The 14,501-nt window shown below is 39.8% G+C and overlaps 2 protein-coding genes across 4 annotated transcripts in view; both read right to left on the bottom strand.

The window, feature by feature from the left end:
- Window positions 1-125: 125 nt before the first annotated feature.
- sra1 (steroid receptor RNA activator 1) lies at window positions 126-8,904 on the bottom strand. Of its 2 annotated transcripts, none has more exons than XM_043703259.1 (5): window positions 8,798-8,904; window positions 7,235-7,363; window positions 6,279-6,496; window positions 2,269-2,377; window positions 126-1,415 (listed from the first exon to the last, which is right to left on the bottom strand). In XM_043703259.1, the coding sequence occupies exons 1-5, from the start codon at window positions 8,820-8,822 to the stop codon at window positions 1,261-1,263; spliced, it is 636 nt and encodes a 211-aa protein (XP_043559194.1). In that variant the 5' UTR covers window positions 8,823-8,904; the 3' UTR covers window positions 126-1,260. The 2 variants fall into 2 exon arrangements, with proteins under 2 accessions (XP_043559194.1, XP_043559195.1); XM_043703260.1 differs by lacking the exon at window positions 8,798-8,904 and adding an exon at window positions 8,666-8,754.
- A 1,684-nt stretch (window positions 8,905-10,588) lies between these two features.
- Window positions 10,589-14,501, bottom strand: part of nudcd2 (NudC domain containing 2) — an 11,132-nt gene continuing 7,219 nt past the window's right edge. For both annotated transcript variants that reach the window (XM_043703258.1, XM_043703256.1), the window contains exons 3-5: window positions 13,195-13,243; window positions 12,848-12,999; window positions 10,589-11,140 (exon numbers count right to left, since the gene is read on the bottom strand). In XM_043703258.1, coding sequence (XP_043559193.1) covers window positions 11,057-11,140; window positions 12,848-12,999; window positions 13,195-13,243 — 285 coding nt within the window. In that variant the 3' untranslated portion in view covers window positions 10,589-11,056. The remainder of the gene's footprint in view (window positions 11,141-12,847; window positions 13,000-13,194; window positions 13,244-14,501) is intronic.

Below are 14,501 nucleotides of genomic sequence, written 5' to 3'. Positions count from 1 at the left end.
TCTCCAGCTGTCTCTTTCCCTATTCATGTATCCAGGATACCAAAATATAGCACATTCACTAATGCAAGCAACCAAACCCATTTTGTTATTTTGTTATCTGTTAAAGAGTAGAAACATAATCACAATGATATAAACAAAAACTTTATTTGTGATGAGGATTCTGATTGCATTCTGCAAAGCCTCCCTTCCATAGGAAGCATAAGAAAATACCAACCAGCATTCTTTTCTTAATTGAAAAGGCAATTCAGGAGACTTGAAAAGGTATTGACATGATTCTTGATCAGGTATGGAGAGCAAGGAAAGGGGTTCTCCTTCTGCACCAGGAATGATAGGAAATTGGCTATGAAAGTATCAGCATCCTATATTAAAAGTAACTTCATAAACTGAGTAATTACTAAAACAATTCAAAGGTCAAAAAACAATTTTACCATTATAATTAATTACAACACAATACCAGGGCAGATTTTCCAGAAAGAGGGCTATATATTGCTCCTATCTTTTCCAGACAGTACATTCAAGTCTAAGTTTGATTAGGAGACAAGTGAAGGAAAATATCCTTCACCTTAATGCAGCTCTGGTTAGGCCACACATGCAGCTAACCTCATTAAAACCTTCCAAATAAGGGAAATGATGTACATAGATGTATGTGAATGAATGAAACAGGTCTTTTTTCTATAAAGAACAACTTTACACACACTCAGCAACCCAAAGTTTTCCAGATGACTCTTCACCTTGAATCTTTAATAATGGTTTTAAAAATATAAAATGCAGCAGGAAAGCCACAATTCTTAATTACTTGGAGTAAAATTAAATGGAAAGCTTGTTTCTACAGATGACAGTAAGATAAGCCAAGTAAAAGATAAAACTCCTCTCCGGAAAAGCCCTATTTTCTTGTAGCAATGAGGCTTCATTTTAATCCCTGTGGCAGAGGAAACTTTTATAGTCAACATCTGGCACATGCCTTCCAATCAGAGCATACAGAAAGGATTTGACAACTGCAGCAGCTTACTGGCAACTTAAGAATGACCAAGTCATTGAGATGCTCAGTCTGTTTCTTTAAGGCTAAAGTGCTTTTGTAAACTCTTGAACAGTACAGCCTGAATACATGTTTTCTTTCCCGCTGAATACAGGAATCATTCACAAGTGTAATTGTTATTCCTTCTGTCAATATTTTCTAATTTTGATCCATTGCCGCATTTTCACTGAACAGTATTCTCATTGGATCATCGTGAGCATAGCACCACAGTCTTTATCTCAATTTTAATTTGCACAGTCAGTAAGGTCAGATGGTAGATTTTTGGTTTCAGCAATGAGGCGTTTCACTCCAACCATCCACTGTCCAACTTCATTCACATGGTCAACCATCAAAGATCTGTGGATTTCATCAGCAGAATCCCAATTGCAGTGCTCCATTTCTGTCAGCAAACAAAGATACACAATGTGTTCTTAGAACTTAAATATGTCATTAACCGAATGCTATTTACAACAGTGAAAAAGACAGTGCAAGAAGATGGAGGAATGTTGCAAATGCCATCTCTTGGTGGTTCAAAGAGCATGCATCAGTGAAGAGGAACCAGATGTCAATGTGAAGTGAAAAGAAGTGAGCAATAAAAAGAAATACATAAAACAGAGAGTTGCTTGTGTTCAATTGCTCAATCTGCCAGGAACAATGCTCCATGAGTTATAGGTCAGATGTTCCTGCATTACATTATGGAGAACTTAATCTGAAAAGCTGACTAAAATAAACATTTTCATCATTGGAGATTTTGTAAAGGACTCTCATTTTACAATGGCTTTTCTTGACAAATATTTAAAAATTTGAATAAATATTTTGCTACCATTCCCCATTTGCCCTACATAACACCTACTTGTGAATTTGTGAAATTATCTATCCAGAAAGATGTGAATGCTCCGTCACTGAGTACATTTAGAGCTGAAGTAGACATATCTTTGATCTCTCAGGGAATCAAAGGAAACTGGGTCTGCTGGCAAAGCAAATTTGAATTGGAAGGCAGTCCATGACTGTACTGTGTGGTGGGACAAGATCTACTCCTCCTCATAGTACATTCTTGTTAGAAAAATACAAACTTGTCCTTACACCTTTGGCCTTCACAGAAAACGAAGCACTGTGCCTCTCACTTATACTTTTAATTTTGACACCTTTACGAGCACAACTTGCACTTCTATGCATTTTATGCAATCTCTAAGCACATTCCATTCTGGCATTTAAATAAGGACCTTAAAGCATTGGCAACTATAAAAGATTACCTTGCGTGAGTTGGTGCATCCTATTCTGCACTGGTACAGAAAGTTTTCCTGATTGCCACATGTCCCGAAGCATTAATAACCTTCTGCCAATATCATCACAAACTTGTTTCTAGACAAGAAGTTTAAAAATAAATTGAGTTATCTTCTGTTATAGCCAAGGAATGTTGAAACTTCTGCGGTATTCAACATGATGCAATAGTCTTCATGTCACTGAATACCAACCATCAAAATGTTGCTTTAGTTAAAATAAAATTTTGACAGACTTAATAAATTACTGTTTCCACCATTACATCATAATTTCGTTCGTTAATATCCATCTGCATCACTCACTAATTCCTCCACATGATCAATCAATCCATTGGCAATAGCTTTTGCAAGAGACTAAATTTAAACTTTTAGGATATGAAGTGTTATGATCACTGTGGGGCAGCATGGTGGCTCAGTGGTTACCACTGCTGCCTCACAGTGCCAGGGACCCAGGTTCCATTCCAGCCTTGGGCAACTGTGTGTGGAGTTTGCACATTTTCCCCTGTGTCTGCATGGGTTTCCTCCAACAGTCCAAAGATGTTCAGGTTCGGTGAATAGGCCATGCTAAATTGCCCATAAATGTTCAGGGATGTGTAGGTTAGGTGCATTAGTCAGGGGTTAAACTTAGGGTAGGGGAATGCGTCTGGGTGGGTTAGTCTTTGGAGGGTTGGTGTGGACTTGTTGGGCCGAAGGGGCTGTTTCCACACTGTAAGGATTCTAATTCTATCTTATTGATATTATATTCCCTTTATGATGAAATGCCTGCTTTTCAGTCTCGATGCCTCTTCAAATTCTAAATTAAAATTAGGAACCATGGATATGGGCAATGATAACTGTCATCCAATATCTCACTATTCCATAACATATCAACATTTTGTTGAATCTTTACCGAAGCTAGATAGCTATCCACAGGATTCACTTGCAATGGGAACCCAAAGGAAGCAAAAAATAACAACTTGAAAGATAAGTATGTATTGTTGCTTACAGTTGCCATAAGTTTAAAGATTCAAACTTTGGACCATGTCTCAAAAACCATAAGACCACGAGAAACATGAACAGGAGGATGGCTGTTAGGCCCATTGAGCCTGCTCTGCCATTCAATAAGATCACGGTTGATCCAATACTCCTCGTGCACTTCCTGCCTTCTCCCCATAACCTTTGATGCCCGTACTGATCAAGAATCTATCTCAGTGTAAAATAGACAAAAGAACTCTGCTCCAACAGCTCTCTATGGCAAGGGGCTCCAAAGACACTAAATCCTTTGAGAGAAGAAACTTCTCCGCATGCAGTCTGCAATTGGCTCTCCTTAATTTTGAGCTTGTGTCCTCTGGTCCTAGACATTCCCAGAAGGCAAAATATGTTCTCAGCATTTACCCTGTCAAATCCCTTAAGAATCCTGTATATTTCAATGAGGTAACCTCTCATTCTTCTGAACTCAAGTGAGTAGAATCCCAATCTGTTTAGTCTTTGCTCTCTAGACGATCCCTCCATACCATGGATCATCCTTGTGAAACTTCTCTGAACTGCCTCTAACAAAATTATATCCTTTCTTAAATATGATGTGGAAGTGCTGGTGATGCACTGGAGTGGATAAAGTTAAAAATCACATCAGGTTAGTTCAACAGGTTTATTTGGAAGTATAAGTTTTTGGAGCGCTGTTCCTTCGTCAGGTAGCTATTGTGTGTGATTTTTTTTTAAACTTTTCTTAAATAAGGGACCAAGATTGCTCACAGTACTCCAGATGTAATCTCACCAGTACCTGTACTGTTGCAGTAAGACTTCCATAATCTTATCCATTACCAGTGTTGAAACAAGGGCCAACATTCCATTAGCATTTTGATTATCTGCTATCCTGTGTGCGAGCTTTCTGAGTTCCCCCAAGTCCTTTTGTGTTTCAGTTTTGTACAGTTTTTCTCCCCCAAAATAATACTTTGCTCTCACTTCCAAAATTAACTTCACATTTTCCCACATTATAATCCATTTATCAACGTTTTTGCCCACTTACATTACCTATTGATATCTCCCTGTAAACTGTACATATCCCTCTCATAACATACCTATTTTTAACATTGTCTACAATCTTGGCTTGAGTACATTTACTTTCTTGCTCCAAGTCATTCATATATAATGTAAACAGTTGTGGTCCCACCACTGATCCTGTTAAACTCCACTGGTTACAGATCACCAACTTAAAAAAATGAAACCCAGATCCCCACTCGCTGTTTCATGCTCATTAGCCAATTGTCTATCAATGTCAATATACTGTTTCCAACACTTTGGTGTCATATTTTATGACTTAATCTTTTATGAAGTATCCAGTCGCACGCCCTCTGGAAGTCGAAACAGAATGTATCCAATCTATTCACTCTAGTTGAGACTTCTTTACAATGCTCTCATAAACTAGACAGATATAATTTCACTTTAATGAAGCCATGCTGATATTGCTTGATTAGATTATGATTTTCCAAATGTTATGCTATTACTTGCTTAATAATTGATGCCAATATTTTTCTAATCATAAATGGTTAGTCAGCCTACAGTTAACCATTTTTTGCCTTCCTCCCTTTTTGAATAGGGGCAGTTTTCCAATCCTCTGACTTGAGTAGATGACCAAAGCTGAGATTTTGTTGTGATACTTTATTCTTAAAGTTGCTTTCCTTCAGATACGGTGCTAAACCAATGCTTCACTTTCCTGTTCCACTGGTTTGGTGAGGATTAGAAAATCTATATCATTACTCAATAGGCAGCTACATTGTCCTGGAGCTTTGGTCAGTAATTTTCTTTCTGCCAACAGCACAAAGATAAAACTATTGGGTTCTGGGTGGCACAATGATTAGCGTTGCCACTTCACAGCGCCAGGGACTCAGGTTCAACTCCAGACTTGGGTACTTATCTGTGTGGAGTTTCCACGTTCTCCCCATGCCTATGCGGGTTTCTAGCAGGTGCTCCAGTTACCTTGTACAGTCCAAAGATATGCAGGTTAGGTGGATTGGCCATGGTAGCTGCAGAGTTACAGGGACTGGGTAGGGGTGGGATATTCTTTGGAGGGTCAATATGGACTCAATGGACCAAATGACCTCTTTCCACACTGTAGGGATTCTATGACTCTACAAACGTGACATCCATTTCACTGTGGCTTGCAGGGCACATAACGCCAAGCCAATGTGCAAATTTAACAATGGTACATCAAATAATTTGCTGTGTGCGAATTATTTTTGGAATGTTTTTAAGAGAGTAATAAGGTTCTATAAATGTAATCTTTTTCTACAAAAGTACAAAATTTAGGTTTATTCTGTTCAACAGTTAATTGAGATTATTCTAAATTATACATTTACAACATGATTTTCTTCTTACCTCAACTTTGCAAGTATTGATGTCAAGAGTGTGGTGCTGGAAAAGCACACCTGATGCAGGCTTTTTGCCTGAAACGTTGATTTTTCTGCTCCTCGGACGCTGCCTGACCTGCAGTGCTTTTCCAACGCCACACCCTTGACTCTAATCTCCAGCATCTGCAGTACTCACTTTCGCCTGCAAGTATTGGTGCTAGTTGTATTTGCACAGATATTCAATATTCTGGGAATATGTATACAACATTGTTCTGCCAAGCTGTCAAGTTAACTCCACAATCAAGTACTGTGAGGAGTGTTGAAGTGCGGGGCGATCTACTCATTTTGTGAAAACCATCTTGACTAATGTTCAGAATTCCTGAGGCACAAAATTCAGTGTGCAATTAATTAGTTACCTGAATTAACATTTTATGTATATCACTTTACACAATTGTTTAGTTGTGTTAAGTGATTAACATTGCAGAGGGGATTGATTTGAATAGGTGCATATCTATATAGTCTTGTGTTGATCACTTCACGTCAGCCAGCATTGTATCTGCAGCATTGTCACTGTTTTTACAACATAATGGGATAAGATTTCTTAAGCCTGAAGCAACTACTTAATTTCTGAAACAATAACATTCATTCTCCACTTACCTTTACATGTTTCCTACAAGTCTCCAGTGTCTTATTTAATGGACTTAAAACATCTTCCAAATTTACCTCATAATCAGACATAACTGTAGCATTTTGGACTGGCTTACAATTATCAGATAAACCGGAATGCTTCGGAGGTGGTGGCAGTGGCTTCTTCTCACACGTTACGGAAGGAGATGGTGGTATAATTGCAGAAGGAATTCCTGTTGGTCTATAATCTACAGGAAAATATGCATAACACATTGGTAGAATCAAGCTATTGGAAAAACATCTCTATCTGTGCGACTGGCAGTAATTGAAATTGATGGTACTTTATAGAAGAAAAGCATAACTTGGACTAGATTTTAAGAAAGGAATGGAGCAATTTCTGAATTAAATTCATTCTATTATGTTAATGTTTTGCCAGAAATCTACATCACGAATAGAATGGTAGGAGGTAGCTTCCCAGGTTCACTTTCCCATGTGGTCAATTCCCATTTGTGTTTAGGAGGAAGTGCAGAGCAAAAAGCAGATGACAGGTCTCAGGAGAGGGAGAAAAGGAAGTGAGCCAGATTACTACTATAGAAATCCTAATGACACGACGAGAGATCATCCTACAGAGAGGTTGCCTGCCCACTCCTTAGAACAAAGAGTAAAATATTTCAGGAAATTCACACCGGAAGATGAGATGGAAAAAAAATGAGCAGGTAAAGGTTAAAACTATTTTAACATTGCTGTATTATAGTGCAGCCCCAATGAAAGAGAAAGTGCAGATTTAAGTAAATGGCAATTCTTACTTGCTCCTCATATTTTGTCAAAAGGCATACAAGTAGGAGTTTCAAATGGGAAGGTTTGATCACACTAAAAAACTGACACTCTCAATTCTGACATAACTGTATTTCAAATATTTATGATTACCAATACTAAACAGATAGTCTGCCTTTTGTTGAACATGTAATGTGGTAATTAATGCTCACCTTTTGGTTTATCTAGCTGTGGTGCCGATACTCGCTTAGTGAGAAAATGCTTCCTTGGACCTATCTGTGCTTGTGTCTGCAAACCATACGAAAACTGGGGAGGATCATTCCAGCCTCGCTCCTGATTTCCTTTTTAAAATAGGAATGTTCATTAAGTAACTCAGTGAAAATGACGATACCAAAATAAAACATCCCAAAGTACTTCAAGACTGAAATGTATGTAATATAGAGAATGCTTTGAATATTTTCACAAATATTTCTTTTCATAACTATATTTCTCTATAAGCAATAATTGATTACAATTATTCTCCAAAGCTACATGTTAGTGTAAGTATTTCCTTAAACAAAGAAAATGACCTTTTTCCTTTTCTTTCTGTTAAACCACAAATAAGCGTAGCCTGAAGTAAATACCAGCTGCAGATATTAGGACACAGACAGATATTATGATCTCCTACCAATGAGCAAGCAAAATGCTTAAACAAGTTTCATTTACTCTGCTGCTTCTAAAGTAAAGATCTCGGTCTTTGCTCAAGTTATCTACTATTATCTTAAATCACTTACTCAATCCATAGAAAACATACTTTTCATCTACTATAAAGTGTTTGATGTCAGATCCTCAAGAAAGAAACATACTATAACATGACTGTCACTTCAAAGGGCACGTAACCCTAATTTGGTGGTAGCACATTTATTTTTAAAAGACAAGTATGATCAAATTAATTTCATCGCAGCTTATGTACTTCAAGGTAAGAATATCACTGAGCACCATTCTAATGTATTTCTCCCTTGGTCACAAGTAAAGTTTCTCTTTCTCTACTCAAAACGTACGGAAACATTATTAGACCAGTGTCAACCTTTGCATTGCAAACACTGAGTCAGAGAACTTTAACAAAGCAACAGCTGTTCGGCCAAACTGATTTGCGTTGACGTTAACGCACCACACCCTGACATTCCTATCTCTCGTGTGTTTCCCGAGCTTGCCTTTCAATACGTCCGTTTGGGGACAGCTTTCAATCGGTCACGTAAATATCGCGCAGACAAGTGGCAATGCTTAATACATTGTGAACGTGTGTAGCAGTGACTGACAGCCAGATGAAACGAGCCTGGTGCAAAGGTCAATCAGCACCACCTCCCCGGACCAGGAGATGTCATTTGGCAGGTCTTTTCAAGGGAAGACCAAGACTTTCCTCCGCAGCATTCTGCGATTTAAACGTGGCTTGTTCAACAGCCAGGGGAATAAATGTATTAATCTCCCTTATAACATGGAGATAAACACCACCTTCTATTAAACGTATTAATCTCCTTCCGAAGACAGTCCTGGTGCCTCAGGTTTAAATGTACAGACGTGACCCGCTGCAGGGGAGCAGCACGTTCCTCACCGCCCACTGCTGACTCCAGCCTCAGTGCCACGTAAACGGGGGCATCACTCACCGGGCCCTGATCCCCACGCAGCCCCCACCGCCACCTTCATTCCCTCCTGCCCTTCCTCAGGGAGTCACCAGTCTGAACTGCAGCTGCTGTCTCCCCACACCAAGCCCCTGTGCCTCTCTCTCTCTCTCTCACCGGGTTTCACGAACAGATCCGACATCTCGCCGCCGTCACCCGCTGCACCGCTTCCACTTGGCCGGCGGCAGGCTTCCGGCGCGCGTTCGTCACATCCGCTTTCGCACGGCATTGCGTCACCGTACGGCAAAAGCTGGAGTTCCATCTGTCGTACGGCCTGGTGTGTGGGGGGCTCCATGTGCCGTACAGCCCGGTGTGTGTGTGTGGGGAGGAGAGAATGGGGGCTCCATGTGGCGTACAGCCTATTTTGTGTGTGTGTGTGTGTGTTGGGGGTCAGAGAGATCCATGTGCCGTACAGCATGGTGTGTGGGGAATGCTCCATGTGCCGGAGCACGTAGTGTGTGTGTGGGGGGAGTTCCCTGTGCCATGTAAACAGACCTTTTAGACCAACTAGTCCACGCTAACCATGTTTTCAAACTAAACTAGTCCCAGCTGTCTGCATATTCATGTACTTACCCAAATGCCCGACAGTACAGACTATATGCTCTCTGCGCCATACAATGTGATTTTTCATGCTCTCTGTGCCATATTGTTCAACGTGCTGTGCTCCCTGTACTGTGCAATGTGATGGGTGTGCTATTATGCCTGTGCCATATAGGCTAGAGCAGTGAAGAACCCCACCACATAGGATGAGTGCTGCAAATGTTGATAAGAAGGGAAGGTACTTCCAGATGATATTGGTAGAGGGGCCTGAGGTAACTAGGTAGCTGTCTTCCCTCAACTCACCACCAAATTGGCATTTTGCAAGAGAATGGCACAGAAACACAATATACTAGTCAAGAGTCACAATGGATGACAGCAGGAATTTGCAGATTAGATTAGATTAGATTAGATTACTTACAGTGTGGAAACAGTGTCTATTAGTCTGCATTGGACTCGAACTTGGATCCCTGGATGAAAAGCCAATACATTTAACTCTATATCACTGCATTTTTCATGATGGCACTCCGATGCTAATTACATAAGGACAATCAATTCCAATTTTAATATACATATCAATGACATAGTTTACCTTTTAAAAAAAACTCTTCAATTATTCAAACTTTATTTTTTCTTCTGTAAGAACAATCGAGGAATTGAAGCCAAATTAAACAATCCATATATCACTGCAAGTTTAATGAGAGTCTCACTTTTAATTCCGTTATGTGCTTTAAAATTGTAAATAAAGGAACTGTCTTCAACATATGAATGGTTCTGTAGACTTTCATTTTTAAAGCAGAAATATGCATCCTTAAACTCACCTATCTGTGCTCCAGAATTTGCTGGTGGTGAGCATTTTGTGACAAACATCCAAGTTATAACATCCTTCTCAAATTGAGGCTCTTATTATTTTAGTGCTAGAAATTACTAAAATCAAGAATAGTGCAATGGCAGCAACGTGGTATATTGCAGGATAAGCAATGAAATAGTGGAAGAAACAGACATGAAAAGTAGAGGGTGATCACACTCTGCTTCTTCCCTGGCTGCGGATGAGAGGTAGTGTCCAGCAGTACACTTGAAACTTCCCTAAGTGTCACATGTAGAAGACTTCATTCTCCAGCCTGCACATAATATTAAGAATTAATTTAGGTTTCCTTTTTATAAGAGGGAATTTTTGTTTTTGCTATTAGACCACTTTATAAAAAAAGGACATTTCTATTAGATCATTACTATTCTAATGAAGAGAAAATAAATCAGGATTGTTAGAGAATAATGTGAAATTGAGTCAAATTAAATGCAGAAAACAAAATAGAAAAGTAATAAAGATTAAATTGAGAGTGAGAACACAAAGGAAAAGCAAGAGACATTTGAAAGCCTCGAGAGATTCCAATTTTAATTGTTCTCTTTCTGAGTTTCCAAGGTTGAGTGGCATGTCAAGACTATTAATCACTCCATTTAAAGCATACTTACAATATCCAATAGCTGTCCGAACTTTGACTGACTCGTTTCATTGTATTCACAATGTAAACCCAGGTATTCCTTGAAATTCAGAGGGACAGTAGCAACAAGATCTGTTTTGCAAGGCCAATAGTGGTGCATTTCAAATCATTCTGCAATTTGCAATCATTCACAACACAACAGTATTCTTTTTTCCCTCAAAAACACAAATTCCTGGGTTGTTTACAACTAATAACGGTGTGCTTTGCAAATTCATCCTTATTTTCACAGCAAGTTTTGCTTCAGAGTTCTGCAGAGGCATTTCCAACAGCTTGTCTTCTGTACCTTTCCTCTCAAAGTCCAGTATTACTCTACAGGAACAATTTTGTCTTTGAATTGTCTTCACTTTCCCAAATTTGAGAAATCTGGACCTCCACCGCCATAGTTTCCAGAAATGTCAGCCCCACTAAAGTCAAAGCCAGGATGCTGTGCAGGAAGAAAGCATAATCCATTACAGTGATGAAGTTTCCAAATGTTTAATGATTATTCAAATGAAAACAATCCTCGTGGTTTACTATGTGATGTCCAGAATCCCATTAATTTGTCACAAGGCTTAGCATGCCAAAGTATTTCTAGCAAGATTAAAACATTTCATACAATCCCTACAGTGTGGGGCCATTTGGCTCATTGAGTACACATAGATTCTCCAAATAGCATCCAACCCAGACCCAAATTAGCCCTGTAACCAAGCATTTCCCATGGCTAAGCCCACCTAGACTGCACATCCCTGGATACTATGGGCAGTTTCGCATGGCCAATCCACCTGACCTGCACATCTTTGGACTGTGGGAGGAAACTGGAGCACCTGGAGGAAATTCACGTAGACACAGGGAGAATGTGCAAACTCCACACAGACGATCGCCCAAGGATGGAATTGAACGGTGGAGGCAATAGTGCTAATCACTAACACAAACGTGGCTGCCCCAGAATCTTCTGCCGAGTCTCAGTTTGACCTTGCCCATGGTCTTGATTTTTTTTCCTGTAATGTTAAGGCAACTGTAACTTCTCTCCTCTTTCACCTTTACACTCTATCTGGCTAGACAAGGTTATCAAGTAATTTATATCAATGTCTTTGATGCAAGAGCAGAAGTAGGCCTTTCAGCCCATCGAATCTGCCCTGCCATTCAATGAGATCATGGCCAACATGATCATCCTTAACTCCATTTTACTGCCTGTTCCTCAAAGTCCTCGATTCCTTACAGATTGAAAATCTATCTCAGCCTTCAATACACTTAATGATCCAGCTCTAACAGCCCTCTTCAGCAAAGATTTCCCCAAATTCACTAACCGCAGAGACGAAACTCCTATTCATCTCAGCCTTAAATGGGCAAACCTTTCTTCTGGGATTATGGTCGCTGATCCTAGGCTCTCTCACAATAGGAAAACAGCCATTTTATCTATCTGGTCAAAAGTTCTCTAAGAATCTTGTATGTTTCAATAAAGTCATCTCATTCTTCTAAATTCAAAATCAACAGAACATTGCTTTATTTCCTGAGAGAACAGCACAAAATTTAAGATGATACACCGAAGATGATAAAAGGGAAATAAGATAATGGTTTCTGGTATTTCACTCAAGTGGTCATTCTTTACTTTGAGTGTTATCACTATTACCAGCTCATTAACTCCCAAGAGCATTGCAGTCAAGCCAGCAGAGTCAAGCTACAATGCTGACAACTCAAAGTGTGCACCTTACACCCACAAAAAGGAAGATTACCACTCATCAGTAGACTTGTAGAAAAACTAAGTCATCCTGCACAGACTTCAAGGGCATTGACAGTAATGCTGGGCGTGAATAGAGAAATAAAAGTGCATGGAATAGTTTAGGCGAGATGGACTTCAAATTGGTATGACTGGTCGGCGCAACATTGAGGGCCGAAGGGCCTGTACTGCGCTGTAATGTTCTATAAAACAAATTACAAAAGTTTGTCTGATATTGAGCTACATATACTCATAGCTACTTCGAGGGAAAATTAGCTTTTTGTCATCAGAAGTTTGCGTAATTTCTGGACTGGGTTGCTAACATATTTGCTTTACATCTTATCATATTTTTTTCAGATCTTAGAACAGATCTACTCTCAATTTGCTGACATTAACCAACAAGTGCTCTTTATTTTATATGGTTCTATTACTCACCTCCCTTTGGAACCTCTCTAGTGTAAGTTTCTTCTGCATTTCATCTTGCAGCAGGGGGTCAGCATGATATTGCCCTTCCAGCAATGAGGACCAGCAGTTCCCAGCTTCGCGGTTACTTTTCCTTAGCACAATACTGATCTGTTTCTTATCCTCTGCCAAAAAGCAAAGTCTTGTTAGAGACGGAAAAAAATAAGAGATGAAAATATACACTTTTTAGTTGCCCAAATGTTTCGGTCTGAAAAGAGAGCTTAGAAATGGCACACATTCTTATAATGGAACATTTAAAAATAGAAAAGTAAGGTATATGGATTGTGAGGGAAGCATTTTAATTTAAGATTGTTGCCTACCTAGAGTCCACGTTCCTTCATCAGATACAGTAGAATCGAAGAGCTTCCCCTGAAAATTAAGCGACATTTGCCAGTAACAATTTCGACGACTGCATAATAGTCAAAATTCAACTCCCTAGGTTCTTTGTCTTTAACTTCATATGGAATATTATGTTCGCCCATGTCTCCAATTCTACTTGACACAAAAATTTGAGAGTTAAAGGCCCAGTTTAGGGCTTGAAAACAATCCAGCACTTCAGTGCAACATTGGGAGATTCCATCATTGTTACTGGTGCCACTTTTCAGTGGTACACTTCTTTTAAAAAAAAACAAAAAGCAGCCCATGAAACATTTTGTGGCATACAACGAACATGAAATATTCTGTAATTGCAATTTACTTCTTCCTTCACCTGCTATTAGAATTGTTCTCAAAACAGTTTGCATGCAAATACAGTATCTTGTATGTTTATTCAAACTAACAGTTCTTTAAGGTATTTCTGGATTTCTCAGTGCATGTCTAACCAATATAACTCATCATATTCAAATGCTAGCTTGCACAATTACCACAGGTCTAAAACAGATCAGAGCTCAGATCCATGCTGGAATTCCAATGCAAACTTTCATGAACAAATATTCCTTCACAACATGAAATGAGGTGAAAAAAATAATTTTCTGATATTTGCCTAAAGAAAAACATTTGTTGAACTTTTTCATCTTGCACTCATTCACGAGAATTATTAGATTCCCTACACAGTGTGGAAACAGGCCCTTCGGCCCAACAAGTCCACACCAACCATCCAAAGAGTAACCCACCCTGACCCATTTCCCTCTCACTAATGCACCTAACACTATGGGCAACTTAACATGGCCAATTCACCTGCTCCCAGGAGGACCAATTCCACTACTGAACAACTCAAATGGCCTCCTTCTTCAAAGACTGCAATTTTCCCTCCGACGTGGTCGGAAATGCTCTCCACCGCATTTCCTCCACTTCCCGCACCTCCGCCCTTGATTCCAGCCCGTCCAATCGCCACCAGGACAGAACCCCACTGGTCTTCACCTTCCACCCCACCAACCTCTGGATACATCGTATCATCCTCTGTCATTTCGGCCACCTCCAGACAGACCCCACCACCAGGGATATATTTCCCTCTCTACCTCTATCAGCATTCAGGAGAGACCACTCCCTCCGCGACTCCCTCGTCAGGTCCACACCCCCCACCAACCCAACCTCCACTCCCGGTACCTTCCCCTGCAACCGCAAGAAGTGCAAAACTTGCATCCACACCTCCCCCCTCAACTCCCTCCAAGGCCCCAATGGATCCTTC

Source organism: Chiloscyllium plagiosum, chromosome 14 (genome assembly GCF_004010195.1).
Source record: "Chiloscyllium plagiosum isolate BGI_BamShark_2017 chromosome 14, ASM401019v2, whole genome shotgun sequence".
Lineage (NCBI taxonomy): Eukaryota > Metazoa > Chordata > Chondrichthyes > Orectolobiformes > Hemiscylliidae > Chiloscyllium > Chiloscyllium plagiosum.
This window is presented reverse-complemented; position numbering and strand designations above follow the sequence as displayed.

Excerpts from the sequence above, each read along its gene's own strand:
- sra1 (XM_043703260.1), bottom strand. The coding sequence starts at position 8,705 with ATGAAGGTGGCGGTGGGGGCTGCGTGGGGATCAGGGCCCG. Across the intron at positions 6,497-7,234 it reads ACAGCTAGATAAACCAAAAG|ATTATAGACCAACAGGAATT; the intron begins GTGAGCATTAAT and ends ATTTTCCTGTAG. Across the intron at positions 2,378-6,278 it reads CTTGTAGGAAACATGTAAAG|AAACAAGTTTGTGATGATAT; the intron begins GTAAGTGGAGAA and ends CTTCTTGTCTAG.